The sequence below is a fragment of the Notechis scutatus genome, chromosome 2 (genome assembly GCF_049901735.1).
Source record: "Notechis scutatus isolate UNSWTSFEM ecotype Mainland chromosome 2, rNotScu1.2, whole genome shotgun sequence".
NCBI classification, from domain to species: Eukaryota; Metazoa; Chordata; class Lepidosauria; order Squamata; family Elapidae; genus Notechis; species Notechis scutatus.
In genome coordinates this window covers 71,141,437-71,167,934 of record NC_142010.1, presented here as the reverse complement: position 1 = coordinate 71,167,934, position 26,498 = coordinate 71,141,437, and the positions used below count along the sequence as shown (strand labels likewise).

The following is a 26,498-nucleotide window of genomic DNA, read 5'->3' as shown; positions in this document are numbered from 1 at the left end:
AGGCCCGCCCGCCCCGAACAACCTCAATTCCAACTACTGCTGGCCTTAAATGCAAGCTACTCAATGCAAGAAGCATTGCGAATAAAATACCTGAATTTCTCCTCTTACTAAATATGGCTAAATTCGACATCATATTTGTCTGTGAAACATGGCTCAATGCATCTCTCCCTGACTCCTTTACCACAGTAAGAAACTATCATGTTTACTGATCAGATCGTGAAATTCGTAGAGGAGGTAGTGTTGCTATCTTCTATAAAAAGTCCTTACATCTAAAAAACATCCAAGTTACCCAGGAGCTTGCTCTTCCTGAGACCATCATCTGTGAACTATCCTTAAATATCACATTTTGATTCTTACTATGTTACAGAGCACCTGATTATGACATCGAACATGTAAACAAACTAAATACACTACTAACATGGGCAGCATCCTGCCCACACGCTTTTATCTTTCTTGGTGACTTCAATCTACCTGGACCCTAAATGAATGTACAACTGAACCCATACACGCAACCTTCTACAATGCTGTTACAAATCTGGGACTGCAACAACTAGTAACCAACAACACTAGACTAAACAACTGCCTCGATCTCATCTTCTGCAATAGTTTGAATTTAATTTACAGAATACAAACTAAAGAACCCTTTTCCAGCAGTGACCACAATATGAATTGACTTTTGTCTCAACATATGCCCACACAAAAATCATCACAATGACGTAATCCCCAATTCTAACTTCAAAAAAGGCAATTATGATCTTATAGACAACGATCTCTCATCCCTTGATTGGCAATCTCTATTCACTGGATGCAATACTGTTGAAGACCATTACAACATATTTTTACTTGAAGTCAAAAGAGTCATCAAACTATATGTACCAACTACAACTCCCAAAACAAAACAAAAAAAAACAGATTACCCGTAACAATAAGGAAACTTCAATCCAAAAAGAGATGATTCTGGCGTAAAAACAAATCTGGTCATTTTGCCAATTTCAAAAGCCGATACAAAAATTTATGCCACCAGATAAAGACTGAATGCACCAATTATCACATTAAGCAAGAGGAAAACCTTCTATGCACCAATTCCACCCGCGCTTTTTACAATTTTGTAAACAACAAACCAAAAGACTCAAGGTCCATCCCACCCCTGATAGGACCTAATGGTAAAGACTGCAACAATGGCACCATTAAAGCCAACATCTTTAACACATTCTTTGGCTCAGTATTTGTAAACAGCAATGGATCATGACCAGTATTTCCTAGTCGAACCACAGACAAGTACAATGATCTAATCCATATCGATTTTACAGAAGACAATGTTGAAAAAGCACTACACAATCTAAAACTATCTCTATCTATTGGACCGGATGGAATATGTGCCTACTTCTTAAAAAAGCTATCCACTGCCATAGCTGAACCTCTAAGCATAATCTTTGAAAAATCTTTCAGGACCAGCTCCTATGGTCACAAGCCACGGTCATCCCCATCTTCAAAAAGGGAGACCCCAGCCTAGTTGAAAATTACAGACCAATCTCCTTATGCTGTGTCACCTGTAAAGTCATGGAATCAATTATTAACCCATTATCCTCCACTTAGAGACAAACAACCTACTCTCCAATAAACAATTTGGCTTCAGGAAAAAACTATCCTGTAATCTGCAACTCTTACACTGCAAAAACATATGGACTACACAACACAATCAGGGCAAAGCAATAGATGCAATCTACATAGACTTCTGTAAAGCCTTTGATTCAGTGATACATGACAAACTACTCCTAAAACTAAAATCTTATGGTATCTCTGGACAACTGCATAACTGGATAGAAGCATTCCTGTCAAACAGACAACAAATGGTCAAAATTGGGAGCGTCCTATCAAACTCTGTACCTGTCAATAGTGGTGTCCCCCAAGGCAGTGTTCTAGGACCAACTCTCTTCATACTCTACATAAATGACCTCTGTGATCATATTAAGAGCAACTGCATTCTTTTCGCTGATGATGTAAAGCTGTTCAATACCACAGACAATACTGCTACCCTTCAAAAAGATCTTGACTATGTATCAGAATGGTCAAACAAATGGCAACTTCAAATCTCAACAAATAAATGCTCTGTCTTACATATTGGCAAAAAAAAAATCAGAAAATAAAATACAAGCTGAATAGTCAAGATCTTGTTGATGATCCAAGCTCTGTAAAGGACCTTGGAGTACTCATCTCTAATGATCTAAGTGCTAAAGCCCACTGTAACTACATAGCCAAAAAGGCATTAAGAGTTGTTAACCTAATCCTACATAGCTTTTTCTCTGGTAATATCACACTACTAACTAGAGCATACAAAACATTTGCTAGACCAATACTCAAATACAGCTCATCGGTCTGGAACCCACATTACGTATCTGATATTAGCACAGTTGAGAAAGTCTAGAAATATTTCACAAGAAGAGTTCTCCACTCTTCTACTCATTGTAGAATACCTTATGCCACCAGACTTGAAATTCTAGACCTAGAAAACCTTGAACTACGGCGCCTTCGGTCTGATCTAAGTATGGTATATAAAATCATACATTGCAATGTCCTGCCTGTCAATGAATACTTCAGCTTCAACCATAACAACACAAGAGCACACAATAGATACAAACTCAAGGTTAACCGCACCAAACTTGATTGCAGGAAATACGACTTCAGCAACAGAGTGGTCAATGTCTGGAATACTCTACCTGACTCTGTGGTTTCTTCCCCAAACCCCAAAAACTTTAACCTTAGACTGTCTACTATTGACATCACCCCTTTCCTAAGAGGTCTGTAGGGGGCATGCATAAGAGCACCAACATGCCTACTGTCCGTGTCCTATTGTTACTTTTATTTTTCTTATATGTACCCATTTCATGTATTCATAACTATGTATATACTTATACCTATTATCTTGTAAGCGATTGACAAATCAAAATAAATAAATAAATTCATCAGAAATGGTGTATTGTCTCCTGCTTGGGCGGGAGGGTGGACTAGATGACCTACAGGTTCCTTCCAACTCTGATTATCTGTTATTATCTGTATATAAACAGAGAGCAAGCCTCATGCTCAATAAGCCTAAGTGGCTCCTGTGTTTACTAAGGAACCAAGGGAATGGAAGCAACTAAAAACTGTCTAGTATGACAGTGATAGAAAATAAGAAGGTAAAAGTGAACACTGTTAAAAATCAGGCAAGAGGCTTATGCAGTGTCAGTGAGAACTGCAAAATATCAATTGTTCTCTGCATTTATTTCATATGCAGATTATCACCCAGCAACCCTCTTTAGACTAACCAGATCCATTTAGGAAAGGGTAGATAGATAAAAGGCATGCTAGATGAGTTTGTGGGATTTTTAGTGGATGATGTACCAAGATTGTTTTTGAATTTGCCAAGTCTGATGAAGTAAATAGAGTAGTTTGAACACTACCACATAGAGCCATGATGGTGAACCTGTGGCACATGTGCCAGAGGTGGCACACAGAATCCTCTCTGTGGGCACACCCACTGTCACCAGCTGCTCTCTTCCGGGTTCCATCGTTCACATGTATGCCAGCCAGCTGGTCTCTTCTGGGTTCTGGCGTCCCAGCATGCACCACTCCAGTTTCGGCATTGGGTGCTGAAAAGGTTAACCATCACTGACCTAGAGGCTTGATCTATTATTTTCCTGGCTCATTCATGATTCCAAGCAGGATGTGGCTGGATCTGGGAGACTTTCTTTAGGTGAGGACATGCTCCAACTTGCCTTGAAACAGAGGGTGGTGTACTTTCTTCTAAAGAAGCCATGTCTGGATCTAACCACATCTGAAAACTTCTGCTCTGTTTCCGTATTTTCATTTTTAAAGAAGGTTGTGGAGAAAATGGTGGATATAGAGTATAGCCAAATGGATTATTTGAATCCTTTTCAGCCAAGATGTCAACCCAGTCTTGGAACAGAAATGGCATTGGTCACTGCAATAGGTGCCCTACATCTGAACTGAGATAAGGGAATGTCCTATTAGACCTTTCAGCCTTATTAATACCATCAACAGTGGCATTCTGTGCTGCTTCTGTTTAGAGTTAGTGGCTTCATTATGCCATGGTTCAGAGTTAGTGGCATCAGTAAGATAAGAGCAATTATCAGTGGCTCTGATCCTACTGATGCTAATTAATACTTATACAAATGAATATCATTACTAGATACTAATATTTCTTCATATAGCATCCAGTGTATATGTACTTAGAAGAAAGTCCCATTGAGTGCTTCCAAAGAATTACGTAAGACTTAGCCTAAACATTCAAGTATTAATGGCTTTGTTTTCTTTTTATAAATGGAATACTATCCAGTCTGTCAGGATTGTGGTATAAATATTGTTAAGCAAATAAATCTGTTTTTCTTGCAGCTAATTGCAAAATAAATTTAAACACAGCCCTCAATTAAATTAATAATCATTGATAGTGGTTTCCATAAAAATACTTTAACATTTCTAACATTTCTCTCTACTCACAGATCTTGATTCATCAGTTAAAACTATTACAGATCAAACTTCTAAGTTGTTGGCAGTTAAAAGAAGGGGAGGAAGAATCTAAATAATGGTCACTACACACTTTCTTTGAAAATCTAAACATTTAGCAATAAAGGAAAAAAGAAAAATAGTTTACAGACAAGTGGCCTGAGGGGATATTTTGCTGAACACTGATTAAAAATAATTTCTTCTAAATAAGACCTAACAACAAAAAGGAGCCATTAACAGAGACATTTTCATCAGACAGAAATGTGTTTTTAAATGTTTTTGTACCCCTCAACAGGCTTGCTTGTTTTCTTGTTTTCTTTCTTTCTCTCTCTCTCTCTCTCTCTCTCTCTCCCTCCCTTCCTCCCTCTCTCTTCGCCCCTCTTCCCCTTTCTTCCTTTTCCCATTCTCCATTGCAGGATAAATAAACATCAAGTGATGTCTCACTGTTTTCAGCCAAAAACAGAGACCAAACTCCTCTGAGAAAACATTTGGCCTCTGTGGTTTCATAAAACGTTCCAGAACACTGAATTCACTGACAACACTGTGGAAAAACTCCGATCTACTGGAATGTGACTGTGGAATGTTACAGTATCAGAACTTCCAATTGGTCCGTTTCCTGTAGACCCATAATAAGACTCACAGGGTGGAGGGGCTATGTGGGAGTTAAAATAAGTTCTCATGGGAAAAATGAATGGCAAGACATTCTAGCTTTAAAAGAAACGGCTAATCTGCCAGTCTGATTGTTCTTCAAAATTTACAATGAACTAATAATCCTAATTAAAACCACTTGGCCTAGTTCTGTAAAGCATCATAGCTTTTTCTATGCTTCGGTTGTACACACCACAGTCTATTATTTCCCTGTTTCTCCTGATCACTAACAAAGTGCTGACTTTGTTAGGGCAGCTGAGCTAATTTTTTGAGCTCAGTGTGAAACCTTAGCTAAACAAAATTGTAGTAATTTTCCTTAATTTGTAATAGTGATTGGAGCGCAAACTAAATTTTCCTCTTGGGTCAATCCTATAATTTTCAATTAACTAAAACTGATCGCCAGGCTCAGTCTAATCCTGCATTTTGTTTAAAGGGCTTGGAGGAATTTTTGGAGGTGAGAAGTGAGTGTATTACATGCGTGTAAGAGAAAAAGATAAAAATGGGGAGGGGTGCAGAGCAAAACCCTCTTTTTTTTAACCATAGCAACCATACAACATGTATTATCTAGAGCAGGGGTGTTAAACTCATGTCATCACTGCAGTGTCACATGACAGGATTGGGACTTTCCCCCCCTTTGCTAAACAGGGCAGGGGCAGGGCCAGCACGTGACGCATCCGGCCCATGGGCTGCGAGTTTGATACCCTAATCTAGAGCCCTCTATGCTCACTATATAAAAAAGTTTAATAGCACAGATAAGAATAAGCCCTCCAAATCCTTCCCACTGTGATAAGTGACTGGATGCAGAAGAAGCAGAACTGCTGCTAACCAGGGTTTGAGCTGGGGATATAAATCACTGCCTGTGATAGATGCAATGGGTTCCCTTTCACAATGTTGTTTTTTTACTTTAAAGGCATGTGGGAATAAGGGGGTTGAATTAAACAAGACTTTAAACTGAAAGTTTAGATTTCAACCCATTTTTCATGTAAAATGAATGTCAGAGTAGTGGCCTTCTGAAATAAACCCAGGTCATATAAAAGAAGATAATGGGTACTTGTTTAACTGATCATAGAATAAAGAAAAACGCATCAAAATTCTTCAGTGTGTTGGTATCAGTACAATGCTAGCTACATCCACAGTTTAGGAAGGAAAGACTACAGTACTGCACACTAGAGCAAATAACCTTTCACAGGGACTGTGGGAAAGGCATGTCATTATGGGTTACAGAAGAAGAACAAATAAAACTGTCTGCAGCTTAAAGGAAGGAGCACTGGTGCTATTGATTCAATTTTTGCTGTATCCAGAAGTCATGGCAATCAAATAAACAAAGTGGATAATAACATACTATGTGAACGTGAAGAGACACAGAGTCCAGCCTATCTGATGGCACGTCGGCTACCACGAGAAACTAATAATGATTTATTTTTGGCCAATAACAAAACTAAGAAGGTGACTTCATTCTAGCATTTAAAGTTTGATAGAGACACAGAAGAAGTAGAATGGCAATCAAGTTGGATGTTGTAAAACAAAATAATGAGAAATCATTCAAAGATTTCATCAAAACTTTTGAATTCTATAGCTTCTATTTAGTTTATTATATCCAGTGGTATTGTCAATTTGCAAACATAGACATATAGAAACAAACGACACATTATTATATTATCTGATAAGAAACTTCACTGAAGTACTTTTGAATAAATCTGAATATTGCACTGTAAATAGGAACTGGCATTGTATGATCAAGTTTTAATTTCACTATCATTTTCAAACACAAATGTGCTGAAAAATTATGGTCATATGTCTGTGATAGTTTCTGGCACATATCTTGAAGCCAGGTTATTGAAACACAGTCCTTCCAAAATTCCCCTAATGCTTAGCACTGTGTTATCACTCTGTGTGTCTGGTGAATGCAGTTGAGATAACTCAGGAAACCTGCCAAACTTTCATTTACTGCATAGTCAAACTGAGTTTTTCAGTGTTAGCAGACTGATACAGTACTCAGAAAAAATGTTTTCATGTAGATATGTACTACATTTGTCCAATTTGGTCAGGCAGGTTGGGCATATTGCAGGAATATCAGTTGCCAGGAACTAGGAGACATGCCTTCTCTGCTGTATAGAACCTACCCTCTGGAATATTCTCCCTTCACATATTGGGATGACCTCTCCAACCCTGTTGGACTTCTGCAAGGCAGTGAAGACTTCATTTTATGCTCAGGCTTGCGCTCTTGTGTATTAAGGGCCCCATTTCTTCACTGTATTAAAATCAGTGGAAACAGTTTTATCTGATGGCATAAATATTTATTTTCTATGGTTTCGGTTGCTTTGTTTTTCTTTTTTTTAATTTTTATGATGTTTGCCACTCAGAATAATTTGTTTAGATAGATAGATAGACAGACAGACAGACAGACAGACAGACAGACAGACAGACAGATAGATAGATATAGATAGATAATCTTGATAGCCTCCAAATGACCTTTAATGTGTCATCCGTTTATATATTCCTAATCCTAGTGGGAAGTACAATCAAACATATAATCTTGACTCCTTGATTCTTTGATTTCTGAATTGACCCTTTTATAATGGAAATTTCCATATTATGATCTGAGAATAAGGGAAACATCCTTGGAGTGAGGGGTCTTCTACATCTAGGCCCATATTAGAGCCAAGTGAATAAAGGTACTAGTGAGGTCCTGCTATAACACGTAGAATAGGTATAATTTCATTATTTGTATTTTCTGCTCCCAACCCCACCAGCAACAACGTTCTATATTTAGTGTCCAAGATTTGAATCTTTTTGGACAAGGATTTTGAAGATACCTTAAGTCCAGAAATAGCTAGATAAAAAAGCCATCTAGAAGTGTAGGCTTGTGGACTACTAAAATGGAGACTGGGATGCTTTGTTTAATTATATTAATTGAGGACAGAATTTACATTGGTTTTGATGGAACATTCTATTTTTTTTTAAAAAAAAACATCAACCACAGAGTAGGCAAGCTATTTCTCCAAGTATTTTGGAATACAAATATTTTGAAGTACAATACTTGGTGGGAGGAGCTGCTGGCTGCTTGTGAGGAGGCAGAGGGTGAGTACAAAGGAGAACAATAGCGGCCCACGTGCCTAATGGTGCGTGAATCATATAACTATAAACCAAAAATACCAATAATACATTTAGGGTTAGTGCACTTGAGATTGTGATTTTATTTTATTTCAAAATGACTGGTTTGTTCAGCATAATACTTGCTTTACAGCTGTCTTTCGCTGTATTCTTTTCAAATTTAGATACTGTCTTCTTTGTAAAAAAAAATTACCAGTCTACATGGGCAGATTACCTATCTAGAATCTCTAATCTGTACTCTCGAAGCAGAAATTAGGTGCCCAATCCATCCATCTATTGAGCTGCCATGCTACCAGCCCTCACTACCACAAAGATCCTACAGGAAAAGGGCAGTATGGACAACCGTGGGATCTGGCAGGGTGAGAGCTATGGACCATAAACACAAAGCTTTTGCTGTGTCCCAGCATAACAGACACAGTGCTCTTGCTGACCTTAATAGGGACACTAAAGTGACAGGTCAAGGTAATTGTGATAATGATAACTCAAATAAGCTGGGGATCATGGTCCTAGAAGAAGAACTTACTTTGGAAAGGAGAAAGTGTGAATCAGGTATTACACACCAGTCACACAAGAAGAGCAAGGCATCCAAAAAGAGAAGCCACCTTCTGGTTGGGGACTCAATTGTAAGGGATGTAAATTTAGGAAAGGATATGGAGGTTTTGAAAGAGGTCAGGTGTTTGCCAGGTGCTACTGCCAGCAGAGACAAGAGGCGTATTCTTAAGATACTCAAGAATGCCAGTAAGGACTGTGATGTTGATGCTATTATACATCTTGGTACAAATGATGTGTCCCAGAAGGATGTACTTTCTGTTCAGAAAGACTTCCAGAGCTTGGGGTATGAACTTAGTAATATGGGCTGTAGGCTTATCTTTTGAGAGGTTCTACCAGTATACAAGGAACAAAAAGGGACAGGCCAGTGTGTAGCAGAGTTTAATGTGTGACTAAAGGAGTGGTGTAAAAGGGAAGGCTTTGGTTTTATTAGTCATGATGTCTCAGCTGGTCCAATGAAAAACTGTACAAAACCGATGGTTTGCATCCATCAAAGAAAGGGACTGAGTTACTTGGCATTAAATTCACAGATTTCCAGGACAAACATTTAAACTGAACAGCGGGGACAGAGAATTAATGGATACAGAACATTTCTGTCTCCAGCAATCTAAAATTAATAAGGATTTTTCTGTCAACCAAAACCAAGCATTTAATAGTGACTGCCATACCATGTGCATTAATCAAACAGGTGGCAAGAAAGTAGGGGCAGGCAGGCACAACACAAGTTATGTAAACAGCAAACACAGTGTCAGACATAAAGATCTCAAGTGCCTATATACAAATGCACAAAGTCTGGGGAACAAACAGGGTGAACTCGAACTACAAATACATGAAGGTAGATATGTTATTCTGTTGGAATAACAGAAACTTGGTGGGATGAAACCCATGACTGGAACATACTGGTAGAAGGATACAAACTATTAAAAAAAACCAAAACCAGACCCCATAAAAGAGGAGGTGGCGTTGCACTGTATGTAAAGGACCACTATATTGCTATAGAAATGCATGAAATCAAAGATGAAAACCTCCTAGAATGCATATGGGTCAATATAAAAGAAAAAAAGAATGACATGGCCATGGGTGTATATTATAGGCCACCCAATCAAGCAGAAAAAATAGATGTCCTTTTTGCCAGCCAACTAACAAACATATGCAGGAAACACAAAATAGTAATGGGAGACTTCAATTATCCTGATATCAATTGGAAAACTAATTCTGCACCAAGTGAGAAATCAAATAAATTCCTAACCAATCTAGCTGACAACTTTGTTGTCCAAAAGGTAGAGGGTGAAACTAGAGGGACAGCCATACTGGACTTAAATTCTTACAAACAGAGAAGAAGCGATAGAGGGAGTTGAAACTGCAGGAACCTTATGTGAGAGTGAACATGTCATACTAGAATTCAACATAACACAAACACAAGCAATAGAACATAATGACACCAGAGTCTTGGATTTTAAAAGAGCTGATTTTAATAAACTCAGAGAGAACTTGAGAAAAATTCCATGGATGAAAATCCAAAGGGGAAAACAACTCAAGAATCTTGGGAAACTCTGAAAAGTATGATCATAGAAGCCCAGACCAGCACAATACTACTGAGAAAGAAAAATAAGAAATCCAAGAAGAAACCAGCATGGCTGCACAAAGATCTCTCTGGCAAATTGAAAGGAAAAAAAGGACAAATACAAAAAATGGAAAGAAGGACATACAACTAAGGCAGAATATCAGCAGATAGCCAGAATCTGCAAAGACGAAGTCAGGATAGCAAAGGCTCAGAATGAACAAATATTTGCAACAAAAGTCAAAGATAATAAAAAAAAAGTTTCTTCCAACATACACATAACAAGAAAAAAATCAAGGAAACAGTTGGTCCACTAAAGAGAGAAGACGGCAAGGAAGTAACAGGCAACAGAGAGAAAGCAAAACTGCTTAACTAATTCTTTGCATCGGACTTCACACAAAAAGAAACTATAGTTCAACCCACCAAAAACATAACTGTAAAAGACAGACCAAAAATAAAACTTAAAATAAGCAAAAAAATAGTAAGAGAACACCTGTCTGATTTTGATGAACACAAATCACCGGGACCTGATGGATTACATCCCAGAGTTTTAAAGGAGCTGGCACAGGTCATCTCAGAATCACTGCACCACACCTTTCAAAAATCCTGGAGCCCCGGGGAACTTCTGGAGGACTGCAAAAGAGCTGATGTGGTTCCTATCTTCAAAAAAGGGAAAAAAACAGACCCAGGAAACTATAGACCAATCAGCCTAACATCAATACCCGGGAAGATACTGGAAAAGATAATAAAAAAACAGATCTGCCAACATCTAGAAACAAGTAAAGTAATAACTAGCAGTCAGCATGGGTTTGTTAAAAACAGACCATGCCAAACCAATCTTATTTCATTCTTCAACAAAGTGACTAAATTAGTAGACCAGCAAAATACTGTGGACATAATATATTTAGATTTCAACAAGGCATTCGACAAAGTAGACCACATCCTATTTCTTAGTAAGCTAGAAAAAAGTGGAATAGATAGCACGACCACTAGATGGACTTGCAAATGGCTGACAAACCGTACTCAATGAGTAGTCCTTAATGGGTCTAAATCTACATGGAGGGAAGTAAGCAGTGGGGTGCCACAAGGTTCAGTCTTAGGCCCAGTAGTCTTCAATATCTTCATTAACGACTTAGATGTGGGAATAGAAGGGGAACTTACCAAATTTGCAAATGATACTAAGCTGGCAGGAATAACTAACACCCAAGAAGACAGGCTCAAGATCCAGATGGATCTTGACAGACTAGAACACTGGGCCTTATCTAACAAAATGAAATTCAATGTAGAGAAAAGTAAAGTCCTACACTTTAGGCAAGAAAAACCAAAAGTACACATATAGACTGGGTGAAACCAGGCTCAATAGCAGTAACTGTAAGAGGGATCTTGGAGTCTTAGTGGACAACCAGCTAAACATGAGCCAGCAGTGTGCAGCAGCAGCCAAAAAAGCCAATGTAATCCTAAATTGCATTAACAGAGGGATACAATCAAGATCAAGGGAGGTACTAATACCACTCTATAAAGCCTTAGTAAGACCACACCTAGAGTACTGCATCCAGTTTTGTTCAGCACATCATATAAAAGATGTTGAGACTCTAGAAAAAGTACAGGGAAGAGCAACCAGGATGATTAGGGGACTGGAGGCTAAAACATATGAAGAACGGTTACAGGAACTGGGCTTGGCTAGTCTAGTGAAGAGAAGGACCAGGCGAGACATGAAAGCAGTCCTCCAATATTTGAGGGGCTGCCACAGAGAGGAAGGGGTCAAGCTATTTTCTAAAGCACCTGTAGGCCAGACAAGAAATCATGGATGGAAACTGAACAAGGAGAGATTTAACCTGGAAATAAGGAGAAACTTTCTGACAGTGAGAACAATCAACCAATGGAACACCTTGCCCTCGGAAGTTGTGGGAGCGCCATCACTTGAGACTTTCAAGAAGAGATTGGACTGCCATTTGTCAGAAATGGTATAGGGTCTCCCGCTTGGGCAAGGGGTTGGGCTAGATGACCTACAAGGTCCTTTCCAACTCTGATTGTCTGTTATCTGTTATCATAACTGGCAGGTATTTTGAAAATGGCACTGGAGAAACTTTGTTCAGTTTCTTGGTCATTAGTCTATGTGATTCAGTTTATCCATCTTGTTTTTACCATTATTTATCATCAAAAACATAAAATGTTTTCTGAGTTGGGGTGAGTTTGTTATGAGGGAAGTTATCAATTCTGATTTTCTGCAGTTTGTTACTTTTCTTTTCATCGCTTGGCCTATTTTAGAAGGAAGGAAGGAAAGAAAGTTTTTGTTTGTTTGTTCATTCACATTTTCTCCATTATACAAATTCTTGTATGTGGGTTTTTTGCATATATGCTGAAGAAAAGCAAATATCATCCTTACATTGAATGAAAATTGAACATGTTTCTCATCCATCTCTAATTACCAATAATCTCATTATTTCTAGTTCTCCATCTTTCTTCCATCAAAATCCATATAAAGTGTTCTGAATCACTGCCTGATCTTGACAAAGTATCAACCCTGAAGCTGTCCTGACCGGAGCCATTTTGTCTGTTTCAGTGTTGCCACACTGGAGCTGAGGGTCAGGGAGTGGGGATTTGAGATAGAGGGATTTTTGTAACCAAAACAAAACACTTTCTCTTGGAAATCAAGGACACCTGGTCGGAAGAAGGTGGAGTGATGCCACCCAGTTGTTGGATTGCACAATGATTGGACCATATGACTGGTTTGAGACAGTAGAAAATATTTTACTTTTAATAAGGTGAAAACTGCGGGAGTTTCAAAATCGGTTTTCGCCAGATATGTGCCAATATGATATTTCCAATAAAAATAATCTTTGAGGAACTCAATTGCCTCGGAGCCTTGCTTGCAATGGATTTGTTACTTGGAAACCTGACACAGAGAACTGAATGAAGGAAAACTTAAAACAACCCTGAAAAGTTAAATATGAACCTGTCAATTGAAAGATAGATCAGAGAATACAAATTCATCACTGAGAAAAGATTAACTCTCTTTGACTTGTTTCTGTCTTTCAACCTGTTTTTTTTTAAATCTCTTATTTTTTTTTTCCATTCTGCTAATCATGGGTATAAACTTCAGTGAGGTAAGAAGACATTGACTACAGGCCAAGTTCCATTGAGGACTGGACTGTCAACTCAGTTGGAGCCATCATACTTTTACAAGCTTCAATTCAACAAGCATACTACTGTAACTATGGTTAGAAGCCCCTCTAGTATCATTCAGCTGCTGCAACTCCCAATTCCACACAGCACTAAAGAGGCTGAAACTCCATTTCTACTGTTGTGTGTTCTCTTTTATTACTACGTTAAAGGATGCCTGTTACTTGACTGCAGCCTCCTTATCCATCTCTTCTGCCAGTAGGAGGAGTGACAACTGTACATCCAGGCTGCTAATATAGTACTATTGAAAGGAAGTTGAACACCTGGACTTTGTGCAGTTGCCATCTGGCAGGAAAAAAATATTTGTCTTTTAAAAATAAAGACAGCTTTGTGTTTTCTGTGAAAGGATTTTTGGCAGTTTTGAAATTGATTGATTGATTGGCTGATGAAATGGGAGGGATTTTAGAAACCTCATGCTGTCATTTATACTCCTCTTTAAAACTTGTAAAATAAGAAAAACAACAACAATAAAAATCTGTTCCAGTGTTTCCAGAGATGTCCTCATTCATGTAGAGATGCCACCTGTGGTTCTAGGTGTTGGGAATCAAGCTGAGGCACCAGCCCAAGGAAAGTCACCTCTTTTTTGTAAACAGTAGAAAGGCTCTTAAGATATGTGGGGGAAATATCTAAGTTTACTATCAAATACTTGAGAGAGGGTCATGGACTTCAGAAAACACACAAAAACACCCCAAACAAACATAGAAAACATACTCAACATCTATAGAATACTTGGATGAAGGTTCAGAACTTCTCCTGATAATTAACAGAGAATAATAGCCTGTGGTAAGTTGGACAGGAACAAATGATCCATCCAGAGAATTTCTCAAGTCATTAGAGGACATATACTGTATTTCTTCCTTCTAAAAATAACTTATCAGACTTGTAATAGACTCCATATGTATAATTCTATTTAATTCTATGAATCACTGCTTCATGTTGCCTTGCACTTTAGTTTGTGAGAAGGCAGAGTACAGATGTAGAAAGCAAACAGTGCTGATTCCTTTCACCTTACACTCAATATTTCAAATTTCTAAAGAGATATGACTAACAGCCAGGTTACCAAAAAGTTTTCCTCTCACTGTGAACTTGATTTTTTTGATCGGACTGTGATGTTGTTATTTTTCCATTGAAATATAATCAGTAAAAGTTTTAATGAATGTGTAATTGGATGTTTCACAGGATACAAATTATTATTTGAATTGTCATGTGATCATATGACTTATTAAGTGTGGTACCTGATGATTCTTGACTCTTGATGAATGTATCTTTTCTTTTATGTACAATGAAAGTATTTACACCAAGACAAATTCTTGTGTGTCCAATCACACTTGGCCAATAAAGAATTCTATTCATTCTATTTCTATTCTATTCTATTCTATTTTATCCTATCCTATTCCATTCCATTCCATTCTATTCTAAAAGGAGGAAAGGTTCTTTGTGTTGGAGGAATCTGCATTAATTTGGAATATTCATTACTACAATGCATAGTCTCAAAGTGGCAACACCACCAAAAGTTGGTTAGCTATATCTTTTCCCATAAAAACTTATATTTAAATTAAAGCAACATTACCTGTGTAGATAAATCTTCCAGGTGTGCCTTTACAGAACTGCTTGGATTTATAGGACAATGTAACTTCCACAACACCAGGAATATGTCGGGGTGGTGTTTGAACTCTGATAGCATGTGGTGTAATAAGCTAGAAGCAATTGTAAGAATAAAGGAAAATGGTTAGATATAGAATAGTTATGTAATAACACATATTTTTCCAGATCACACTACAAAGCTTTGGAATATATAATTAACCTGTCAGTGTTTGAATGAATTCTTGGAATAACTAGCATAAAAGTCAATGACAACAATATTTGCAAATGTTATTTCCCAGCTCAGTTTACACAGCAAGATTTATTTCAGGATATGAGAATTTCTTGTGACAAACCACAAGTTTTGACTGAACCAACTTGCAATTTTTATACTAAGGAATCCTACAGGATTTCCATTTTGTTCCCCTAGCATATGCCAGATCTGATATGAGTGTCCTATTAGAAAACTATCAAGCAAAAAGTAAGGGCTTTCCACATTTCAGTGAAGGCAATGGAAAAGATAAGCACATATATGTTTTCTCTCTGACAATGACATTTATTCAGACAATGACATGTACTTTAATATATTTTACACTCAGTTCATTATCTGTGATGCAATAGGGCATTCCTTTGTTGTAATAGTCCACCACTATTTTTCAGAATTAGAATTCCTACTGAAATCCCAAAGTTATAATATAATATTGTTCTGTGCAGAATACTCCATGAAACAGAGAGGAGCACAAGGCTGACCTCATATACTTGTTCTGTTTCATTTGGGATATTCCAGTTTTGTATGCCTTAAAATATATAGTATAGCTTTTGAAGTATTAATTGCCTACTGCTGTAAGACACTTTCACAAGCCTGGTCATAAAATAATAACTACAATATGTGAATGTGTGTTATATGTCTTTTTATATCAGGAATTAGATCCGACTTTAACAGCCATTTTCATTTGAGATTTTTAAATAAACTATTCTACTACAATATTACTTCATGTGCTTCAAATATTTTCTCTTAACTCATTGGGGAATTGCAGTGAAGTAAATGTAAAGATAGGAGAAATTGTCTCTAAAATTCTGATCATGTGGGTCTTTCTGTAACAACATGAAATGTTAATTTTTATTTGACATGTTTCAGCTTTATTCTATGACCTGTAATTATTGCAGCTATTGTTGCATTTTAAATAGTTATTGTTGATTCTATATCACTTTATCTTGAGCTATGAAAGTATAACCAACTTATCAAGATTAGATTGGGCTATTATAAGAACGTTATGATGCTCTCTGTTGGTTGACACTTAAATGTGCCATGATATGAGAATGCAATCTTTATAATATAAAGAAAGGCATATTAAAACCAGCGTTTTTGGAATCTTGTTAAAGACTGATTTTAAGTCTTTCTCAGACAACCTACAAACTTAGTCATGTGCCTCATTAGAGGTGGCTAATGGCAGGAGTGGGCTTTAAAAATTTTAGCAAAGGGTTCTCTACCCAGTTGCTGGGTGGGCGGGGCCATAGTGGGCATGTTCTAGTCAGCTTCCTGCACCATGGCCGAGGGAGGCGTTTTTACCATCCCCGGGCTCAGGAGGCTTTCCACAAGCCTCTGGGAGGGCAAAAATGGCTTTCTGGAAGCCGGAAACGGGCCCATTTCTGGTCTTCTTGAACTTCTGGGAGGCCCATTTTTTGCTCTCCCCAAGCCTCCACATGCGCCTTGCACCTACCTGCATCCAAAACAGGTCGCATGGAGACTTCTGGGAGGGGCAGGGTGGGGTGGGATTTGGGGTTCTCCAAACTGCACAGAATCTTAGCTAGAGGCTCTCTCAAACCCCTGCGAACCCCCAGCAGCCTACCCGTGGCTAATGGAACAGATAACACCTGGCCTCCTTCCTGTGCACACTTTGCTCCATCCCATTCCGTTGCCTTAATAAAGATTTTAAAATAAAGATTTTAAATTTAAAAATGGAATTAAAATAAAAAATTTAATTCAATTTTTAAATTTAAAATATTTATTTGTTTTAATGCTTTATATTGCACTTTATTTAGCATCTGCAAGCTTCCTAGAGTCACCTCTGCTGAGATGGGCACTGTACAAGTTTGACAAATAAATGAACCTTGTTTCACAGGCTTTCATAGTTTTATGTTTAGTTTTATTGTTTAGTTCTACAAATGAGAAAGATTCGATTTTTTAACATTAAAAAAGAAATTATGAATAAAAGTAATCCATTTTTCTGAAATGACCAAGGAGAAGTGATATATCCATATACAGAGAATAAAACAAAGCTTTGTGAACTATGAAGAATACATTTTAACATAAATTATCTTATGTGTTTTTAAATTATCCTGTGTGTTTTTATTGCACATCCCTTTGTCAAGATTCTGGCAGTTACTCCAATTAAATCATGAGCCTCAAGCCACACTCCCAAAATTCCAAAGGATTTATTAGAAGTTAACATGCAAGCATTAGCCTGGGCGTAGCCAACTTTGAGATACGTAATTCACTGTCACCCTTGATCCTGCTTTTCCCCTCACCTCTCTGTATGTATCATCCAATGAAACATATCCATAGACAAGAGTCATCAATCATGCTCTCCAATTAGATTTTTGTGCGACAGAAACTTCAGTCATCTAATCAGTCTCTGAATAAAATATGAATGGAATGTACTTTCAATTCCATACTGCTGCCTGCTCTTTGAAACTCCCCCCCCTTCTTTCTGTTCACAACTACAAAATGTTTATACAAAATGTTTTATGAGTTGACATTCGGCTCCCCTCACTTCTTGAAGGTGACCTGTACAACACACACAAAAAGCAAATGGAAGCTTATGCTCACGAAACACCCCCCCCCCAGGCTTGGTTGGATTTTCTGCATAGAACCTTGCCACAAGGCAATCCGGCTTGGACATTCCTACTCTTTATCCACGATGCCTCTGATAAGGGGTAGTCCTTCCACTTGATTAAATATTGGAGTTGTCTCCTGTGCCACCTTGAATCGACGATTTGCTGCACCTCATAATGGGTTTGGCCTCCTATGACCACAGGATCTGGGCGCTCATGAGGTAGGGACCTCAGCGTTGATCCAACTATGGGTTTTAATAGGCTACTATGGAATACTGGGTGTATTTTCCCTAACAATTGAGGCAACTTCAATTGCACCGTGACTGGGTTGATGATCTTTACTATGGGAAATGGTCCCATGAATCTTGGCCCCAATTTCTTGCTAGGGAGTCTTAACCTCAGATATTTGGTGGAGAGACAGACCTTCTCCCCTAATTGGAATGGTCATTGTGGGGCTTGGTGTCTGTCTGCCTGTCTCTTATAGGTCTGTGCCACTTTTGCCAGTGCTTTTTTGACATTCTCCCAAGTTGCTTTCAGCGTTGACATCCAATCGGTCAGGCTGACTGAGGAGAGGGCGTCCCTTGGATGCTCAGGCATTGGGACGAAGTTCATGCTGCTCACTACCTTGAAGGCGGTTAGTCCCGTTGTTAATCTATCACTCAGGTCCTTTTCTAGTGTATTGTTTTTCTAGAGTTTTCTGGCAATCTCAATCCTGGACACTATGCACCTTCAGAGATTACTCCAAACTTCATGATCTCAGAATCTGTGAGCTGCAGTAACATAATCACTGTTCTCTGGAAAGATTCCAAATTCAGATCACAATTTGAATAAATCATTAGTTTTGCAGATGTCCTCCCTCCTCTGGAAGCTTCCATGCCAACTGACTCATCAACAAACTGTAGAAGAATGTTTGGGCTATTTAGTTGTACCTATATATTCTCCCTTCTATCACCCTCTTGGGGTAAACCATTCATCTGTGGTTTACATAATAGTTGATGGAGAAGGATTCTGATAGGGAAAGGGAAAGGGTAAAGGGCTAAAGCTTTGTCTTTGTCTTTCATATCATTGCCCAATTCAATTCCCCACCCCACCCCATATATACCGGCTACTTATTTCAGTAAAATCAGCTATGGATGCCCCAACTACAAACTTTACAATTACTATGCAGGCTTGAAATACAGGAACTTTAAAAGAGCCCTACTGGAAATGTCGTCCATTAGTTGGTTCTAAGAATAACCAACTAGGTCTTTCAATGAAAGTCAACAAAGAAGGCATAAAAGAATAACCTTGTCTCATTGTTTAGTAGCACCTGTAATTCAGACACAATTTGCCTTTGAACCTGGAGAAGATTTCATTTGATAATTATATGATCTATCTAAGTTAAAACAAACAAAACCACAAGCCAGCACCCATTGTCATATCACATGACAATGAATTTCATATTTTTATGAATCATACATAAGCAATACAAATATATAACTAATCAGATTCATGATGACAGATGCATGACACACAAATCCACATTAATAAAAAAAATTAAAGGTCATTTAGGGTTCTATGTCTTTAAGCACATAGGAATAATGTATGTGCAACAATAGCCCTTTCTCATCTTAACAATTATCCTAGCTAATATCTGAATTTCAATATAATGTATCTATGACAGCCAGTTTGGAACACGTCACTTTGAATTGCACAAAATAAAAGTGAGATATAAAGATAATGATATAAATATATTTAAATTTTGTTTTACACACTCACTCACACACACACACACACACACACACACACGATTATGGTGTTCTACTTGACTGCTTGTGTACAAAATATAGTCCAATAGAAGATAGTTTTTTTTCTTTTTTAAATGTGATTTTTTTAAAAAAAATCATGGTTATTATGACAATTTAATTGGAGATTAGCTGAAAACTCAAATATCTGTGTTTTCATACACAATTAGCAAGGGAAATTATGCTCTGATTCACTCCTCCAAGTGAAAAAGGTTGCAATTATGTTACAGAACCTATACCAGTAACATATGTTTAAGTAATAAATATGTAGCCCAAAATCATTTTAAATCAGCATATTTAACATGTATCTTCTATTTATCGCATGCTCAGTTAGCAGAAGGTCCTATTTTCTTTAATAAAATTCACACCAGCATAGCATTTTAAGAGAAATGACTTGATAATCAGTTTCCATTTCATGCGTATAAATACTGCTATTACAAAAGTTGAATACATGGGAAATAAAGTTATAATATTTACATTACAAATTGCAAAATAGGAAAAGAACACTATTTCAGAAATGAAACTCTGATCTGTTTCTTATTTCTCAAATATATACTTAAATACAATTGTTATACTTTATAGGGACAGGAAAGTATCAAATAAGAATATTTTAAAACTTTCTTCCATCAGTTATTTAGTTACGTTTAGCTGTATTTCATTCTGGATTGCAATGAAAAGTGAATATTTCTAGGCTTTAACAAAATTTAAATGTCATGTAACATCATTTCAGTAACCCAGACAAGTTTTTAAAAGTATTAATTTTTCTAAGTTTTTAATAAAAGTTACTTGCTTATACAGACATAGTTTTGTTCTGGCCTAGCTTTGTTTTGAAAAAAGTTCCAACTATGTTAAACAAAGAATAATATCTACTGTTACTGAGGTTCTTAATTATCTATGCTACAAACAGAATCTTCTCCTAAAGCAAAAACAATTATCAAGATATCAGGTATTACTTGTCAATCAAATCCTTGGACAGTTCACAATGTTGTTGTGCAGTTCACATTTTTATAAACTTGTTGTTAAAATGATCCATAATATTTTAATGGAAATCAAATAACCAGACATAAATACAAAACTCGCTTGCACTTGCTTTAAATTTTCCTTTTGTAATTCTGTATTTTGCAAATTTTGTCTTGGTGTTCTGTTTCTTCAATCAAAAAGCAATTAAAATACTATGGGCTTAATCCTGCAATCACAAAAATCAATATATGATGTTTTAACTTATTTTGAATTGTGTATCTCTTAGGGAAAGTTCCTTAAAAGCACTTCTACAAATGGAGGATGCACTTAAGTCTGCTAAAGATAAGTATGAATATTCATTGTGACAAATGCACAGCTAACAATTGTTCAGTGGTTTTGGTGTGGATATAATTCATAAATATTAAAATATTATTTTTAAAGAAATGGTACAGTTGTATACTGTAATATGGAATAGCACATCAAAGGCCTTAGGAAACACATAATCAGATAATATAATTTTACATAGCTGATGTAAATACAGGTACCTGATTGATTAACTGATTGTGATCATAACTTTGCAATTGTCCTATGTAAGAACAGGACATTTGAACATACGAAGTTGTGATAGGAAGTCAGGTCCATGCCCATTTAGCCTAGAATTCTAGTGTTTCTATACCTGAATGTAACTCTCCAAGTAGTTCAGGTAAAATAAATGGATACTCTGGGAAATAAAGCTAAATGGATCATCTTATCCATTTCAGTGGCAGCATTGGTTAATCTCTTGAAGCCATAATCTAGTTTTTTTCACATGTTTCTGCACCATACAGATCAGCATCCATAGCTATTCATAGCATCCATAACTTCTGATGCCTGACACATGTCTCCAAATTGAACTGCCTGTATAAACGGCTAATGTCTGAAGATCTCCATATCTAGGAGCTTTGAATATGTCATTAGAGATTAGCACTGGCAATCAGAAGGAATTTCTCTCCCTTCTGAGATCTTCATATTTGGGGAAATAGACATAAAATGTTTGTCCATCAAAATGAACAGACAATATGTACCAGCCTGCATCATGTACATTTTGAAGCATGTGTATTTGGGACGGGCTTATGCCTCATGTGTACTGCCATGTTAAAATTTGCTTTTAAAATTGCAATTTTAATTGGACTAGGTTGCATGAGGGAACAACTGATAGGAGCATATATTTAAACCATTTTGTAAAATGGACATTAAGGGGTGGTATAAAAAAAGAGAGGAAAACTGCACAGACCAATTAAAGAAACAAAAATAAACAAGATATTAATATAGTGTCACATAGAGTACAAAGTTATTCTCTTATTCTAAAAAGGGGGGACTGAGGACTAAATTGTTATGGTCATCATAGTTTACATTAAAGTGAATTATAATTTTTGGTGTTAGAAATAACCATTTATTTATCAGGACTGATAGATGTCTATGGAGATTCTCAGTCATCCAGGTCATGTTGTCCCAAAAGTGCTTTTTCAAATGGCAACTGGACTTTGTTTTTTCTTGAAGATGTTTTTCTTCTCATCCAGGAAGTTTCTTCAGTTCATGAGATGAGCTTCTTGGATGAGAAGCGAAATGTCTTCAAGGAAAAACAAAGCCCAGTTGCCATTTGAAAAAGCACCTTTTGGGGATGATCAGGACTGACAGTTACTCCTAATTAGATTATTTGTAGCACTGCAAGCATATTCACATGTTTATTTTTTAAATTATTTATTTCATAAATAAAGACATAATATAAACAGGGAAAATTGATATGTGCCACAAGGGCAGCTAATACCCCAGTTGTTTAAAATCTGAAGAATTAGAAAGCATTCCCTTTGTTCCTATACTACATTTCCTAAAAGAAAGAAAACTGGCTATAAACCAGACACATTTACTGGATATAAATTTGCAGAGAACACCTACCTCACTCCAGACCAGCATGGTGCCGAATATGACCTGTAACCCATCAAAGAAATTGTCTCCTATGATGATGACAGTGGCACCTCCAGTAGTCCATCCTTCACTTGGACTGATGGCTTTGATACAGGGTGTAGCTGCTTTCCAACACACATGAAAAAGAAGGATTTGGCTGTTAGAACAGGATTTTAATGATAAAAGACCTGGGGTGGGGGAGAGAAAACTTTGATTACCCCTCCCCTTTCTAATATGAAGATCCCTTTCTGTATCTGGCTCACACTGTCTCCCTCTTTTGTGGGAGAAAAATTTCTAGAACAGATTCTTGAAAAGAGAATGATTCCCCATTAATTTTTCATTTTGTTCCTATTTTTTTCTCTCTTTAAAAGATAATCTTAGCTGGCAGCCCATTGAAAGAAAAGAGCAGACTTGCTGGTTGAAGACTGATTGGCTGGACGAAAGAGCGCATTCTTCAAATTCTTAGTTCCTGCCTGTACAAAATATGACCCTGCTTTCTTCTTTTTGGAGATTCAACATGAAGGTTTACCCCATTTGGTAAACCTGCTTCATGATTATAATGTTTTGGTTGCAAATAACCATGACGTATCATTATGTTCAGATAATTTTGGCACTTTGCAGTCATGAAAAATCTATACAAAGTGCATTTGGAAACACAACAGTTCTCTGCAAAGGTTTAGGGGGGAAATGAACTATCTTTTAAAAAGATACTATTACATATTAGAAAATGAAGCCAGGGTCCAATTTTTAACTATATGTTTGTTAGCAATAGCATCCATTTTAATGAATCCAAAGATGGCAGGCTTTATAACATTGATTTATTTTTGAAAGGATGAAACTTAATTACCAATCACCTGAACAGAGCACAAAAATCTATAGTTAACACTAGAAAAATTCTCTAACCTACTTATAATGAATTTGTACAATCCTAGAGTTAACCTAAAAAGTGGCAGCGTGAAGTAAATGACCAAGAACTGAGCAACTTCCATTTATATATCCTTTTTAACTTTTTGCTTTAGGCATTATGGCATAAGGGATGACTGTGGCATTTTTTGGATCAAAAACTACTGGTGTTTTTCAAGGCTTCACCTTTGGATCTAATTCCGAGATGGCACAGCTTTGTTATGCCAAGGCTGAAAGATGACTCACTGTTATTCTTTCTTTTATATATCTTATTCTCTGCATGACTGCCATGTTACACACATCTTCATGGGTAAATAAAAACCCACCTGGGGAAATGAACATTCTTAAATTCTTTTACGGAAATAAGCAATGGGGTCCTTCAATGAGCAGGATAAACAAAGTCAAATGCATTCCCTGGTGAATTATGGACACATCCATATAAATTTCTTAGAAGTATTGCTTTTGTCTTTTTCTAGGTTATTTTTTCAACTTCGCAGTTTAGCCTAAGTTCTAGGATTTTCTTGGTCATCTTCCATCCTAGCACTAACTAGATCTAACCTTCTTTCAAAATCAGCAAAGATTAGCTGGAAAATGCTAGAAGATCACATTTCTTTTGCCACATATTCCTGAAATCTGCTCTGAATGGCTTCAGGGACTCCCTGAAGAATATATGTTGTGTGGATGAGGAGGAAAATGAGTATGGAAATTCCTTTTATGTATATGCAAATCTGCTCATGTTATGTTGGACTGAGCTACTGCATCTCTCAAGGGGGGGGGGGGGGGGGGGGGGTGGGGGGTGGGGGGATTATTTTCAAATTTTTGTACACTATATAGAGTGTTTAAACTAGAGAGTATATAATTATCCTGTTCCAAGATGACCTTCCCTGTCTCTATAAAATGTGACAGTCTTTGAGAGTTGAAGTTGTGTTGTGTTGTGTAATGACTATTTCCAAGACTTTGTACACCATGTGTGTTTAAACTAGACTTGGACCCAAATTTCTATTGTCTAGTATTTAGACATAGGAATTTAGATATGGCAGCTGACCTGATAGAATTGTCATATATAGGTGTACACCTGCATACACATGCATACACATGCATACCTGTGCACACGCGCACACACACACAGGGTGATTGCCCTCCAAGCAAAGAGAATGACTTTGAGTAACCTTCAGGTATTTATATCCAAATACAAATAGATATGGGAAGAATGATACCATTGGGGCTCTAGTTCAATCCCATTTATTTGCACAATTATAACCATGTATAAGTTTCTCCATCCCAGACCAGACTCAATTCCAGTTTTAAAAAAATGAGACTACTGACCCAGGACACAGGGTTCCTCTGAAGATAAATAGGCTTGAATGGATTTTGCATATGCGGGGAAAATGGTAATAGAAAATACATGATTTGTTTTTAGACCAGGCTTTATTTAAAAGCAGCTGTTTAATATGATGTTGTTTGTTGAAAAACGTGAAATGTCATTTGTTCCTTTCCTTTTCATACAGTATATATAAATATATACAGACATAAAATAAATAGAAACGTAAATAAATAATAATCAGGCAAAGAACGTACCATTAATAGAATTTTTAACCATTCACTGTTGAATGGTTGAATGGTTCTTTCTGCATTCTACCATTGCACAAAGGATAGTGTGTGTGTGTGTGTGTGTGTGTGTATGTGTATGAATAAAAGTATTAAGCAATTAGAATAGAACAAAAATAACCAAACATATTACGATTCCCCCGCTAGGAAAATGCCATCTCTGTTTCCCCCGCAAAATTACCATGCAGCCAGTTAAGAGCAAGTTGTCAATTAACTACATCATGATATCCAGTGCTTCTTTAGATATCAGAACATAAACAATTTGCAGAACAATCCTGATTTATATTTCAGAAAGATAATCTTGGAGACCTAAGGAGTTTAATAATCTCTTAAACATTCACCAAATTTGATGGCCATAGTAAACAAATAATGCTGAGTATTTTCATGCTTTCTGTATTAGTATCATATAATTATTGCTTGTTTGCAAATCAAGGAAGGAAGGAAAGGAAGGAAGGAAGGAAGGAAGGAAGGAAGGAAGGAAGGAAGGAAGGAAGGAAGGAAGGAAGGAAGGAATGGAAGGAAGGAAGGGAAGGAAGGAAGGAAGGAAAAGGAAGGAAGGAAGGAAGGAAGGAAGAAAATAGGCCTATTAGATCAGCCAATCTCTAATTGATATATCTCAACTGTGTTTCAGAGGGAACTTGAGTTTATTTTGGAAAGTCTTCTTGGTCCAAACAAAGTGGTGATTATATGGCATAAAGACAGGCCATGTCCTTGAACTCGATTAGATTATGTCTGAGTAACCTATAGATGCCCGTGGTTCTCACATTCTTTGTGTTATACAGAGAAGTTGAGGAATTTAAAGAGGCTAAGAGATGCCTAGAGCACTGCTGGCAAATTACACAGAGTGAAGACAATTAAACCCTACCTTGTGGTGGTAAGGGTAGTGAAACTCTACCCTTATTGTATTTGCAGATACCCATTCAGCAGCCCTATTTTGGGTAACCTGATCCTTTCTTGGAGTTCATCTATTATAGGGTCACTGTGAGGATTATGCTGTGCATCTAGGAGATAAAGTTGCTTGCATCTGCTCTACATTCGACTCCAATGGGGCAGTGCCAATGGAAGCTACAGGGGCTAAGAGTTGGAAGTTTATATGGAAGGAGTTTGATCCCTTTGCACCTGGAAAAGTGGATAGCACTCTTGCAGCTGCTAGTTTGGCTATCTCTAGGTTAGATTCCTGTTGCTTCTGGCTGGTTAAGACGGCCAGGGGAGAGGAAGCATGATCTGGGTGGTGGTTAATGTTTCTTTGAGGGACTGGATGATTTTATTGGCTTTCAAGGAGGCATTGGTGTACCCTATCCTGAAAGGGCCATTTCATCCAGTCT

At 37.2% G+C, this 26,498-nt stretch overlaps 1 protein-coding gene across 8 annotated transcripts in view; it reads right to left on the bottom strand.

Annotated features, from left to right (window-relative positions):
* Positions 1-26,498, bottom strand: part of EBF1 (EBF transcription factor 1) — a 390,212-nt gene that overhangs the window by 51,678 nt on the left and 312,036 nt on the right. For 4 of the 8 annotated variants that reach the window (XM_026682156.2, XM_087955087.1, XM_026682153.2 and 1 more), the window contains exons 9-10: positions 22,654-22,787; positions 15,129-15,255 (exon numbers count right to left, since the gene is read on the bottom strand). In XM_026682156.2, coding sequence (XP_026537941.1) covers positions 15,129-15,255; positions 22,654-22,787 — 261 coding nt within the window. The remainder of the gene's footprint in view (positions 1-15,128; positions 15,256-22,653; positions 22,788-26,498) is intronic. The other 4 variants (XM_026682157.2, XM_026682158.2, XM_026682154.2 and 1 more) reach the window with 1 other exon arrangement.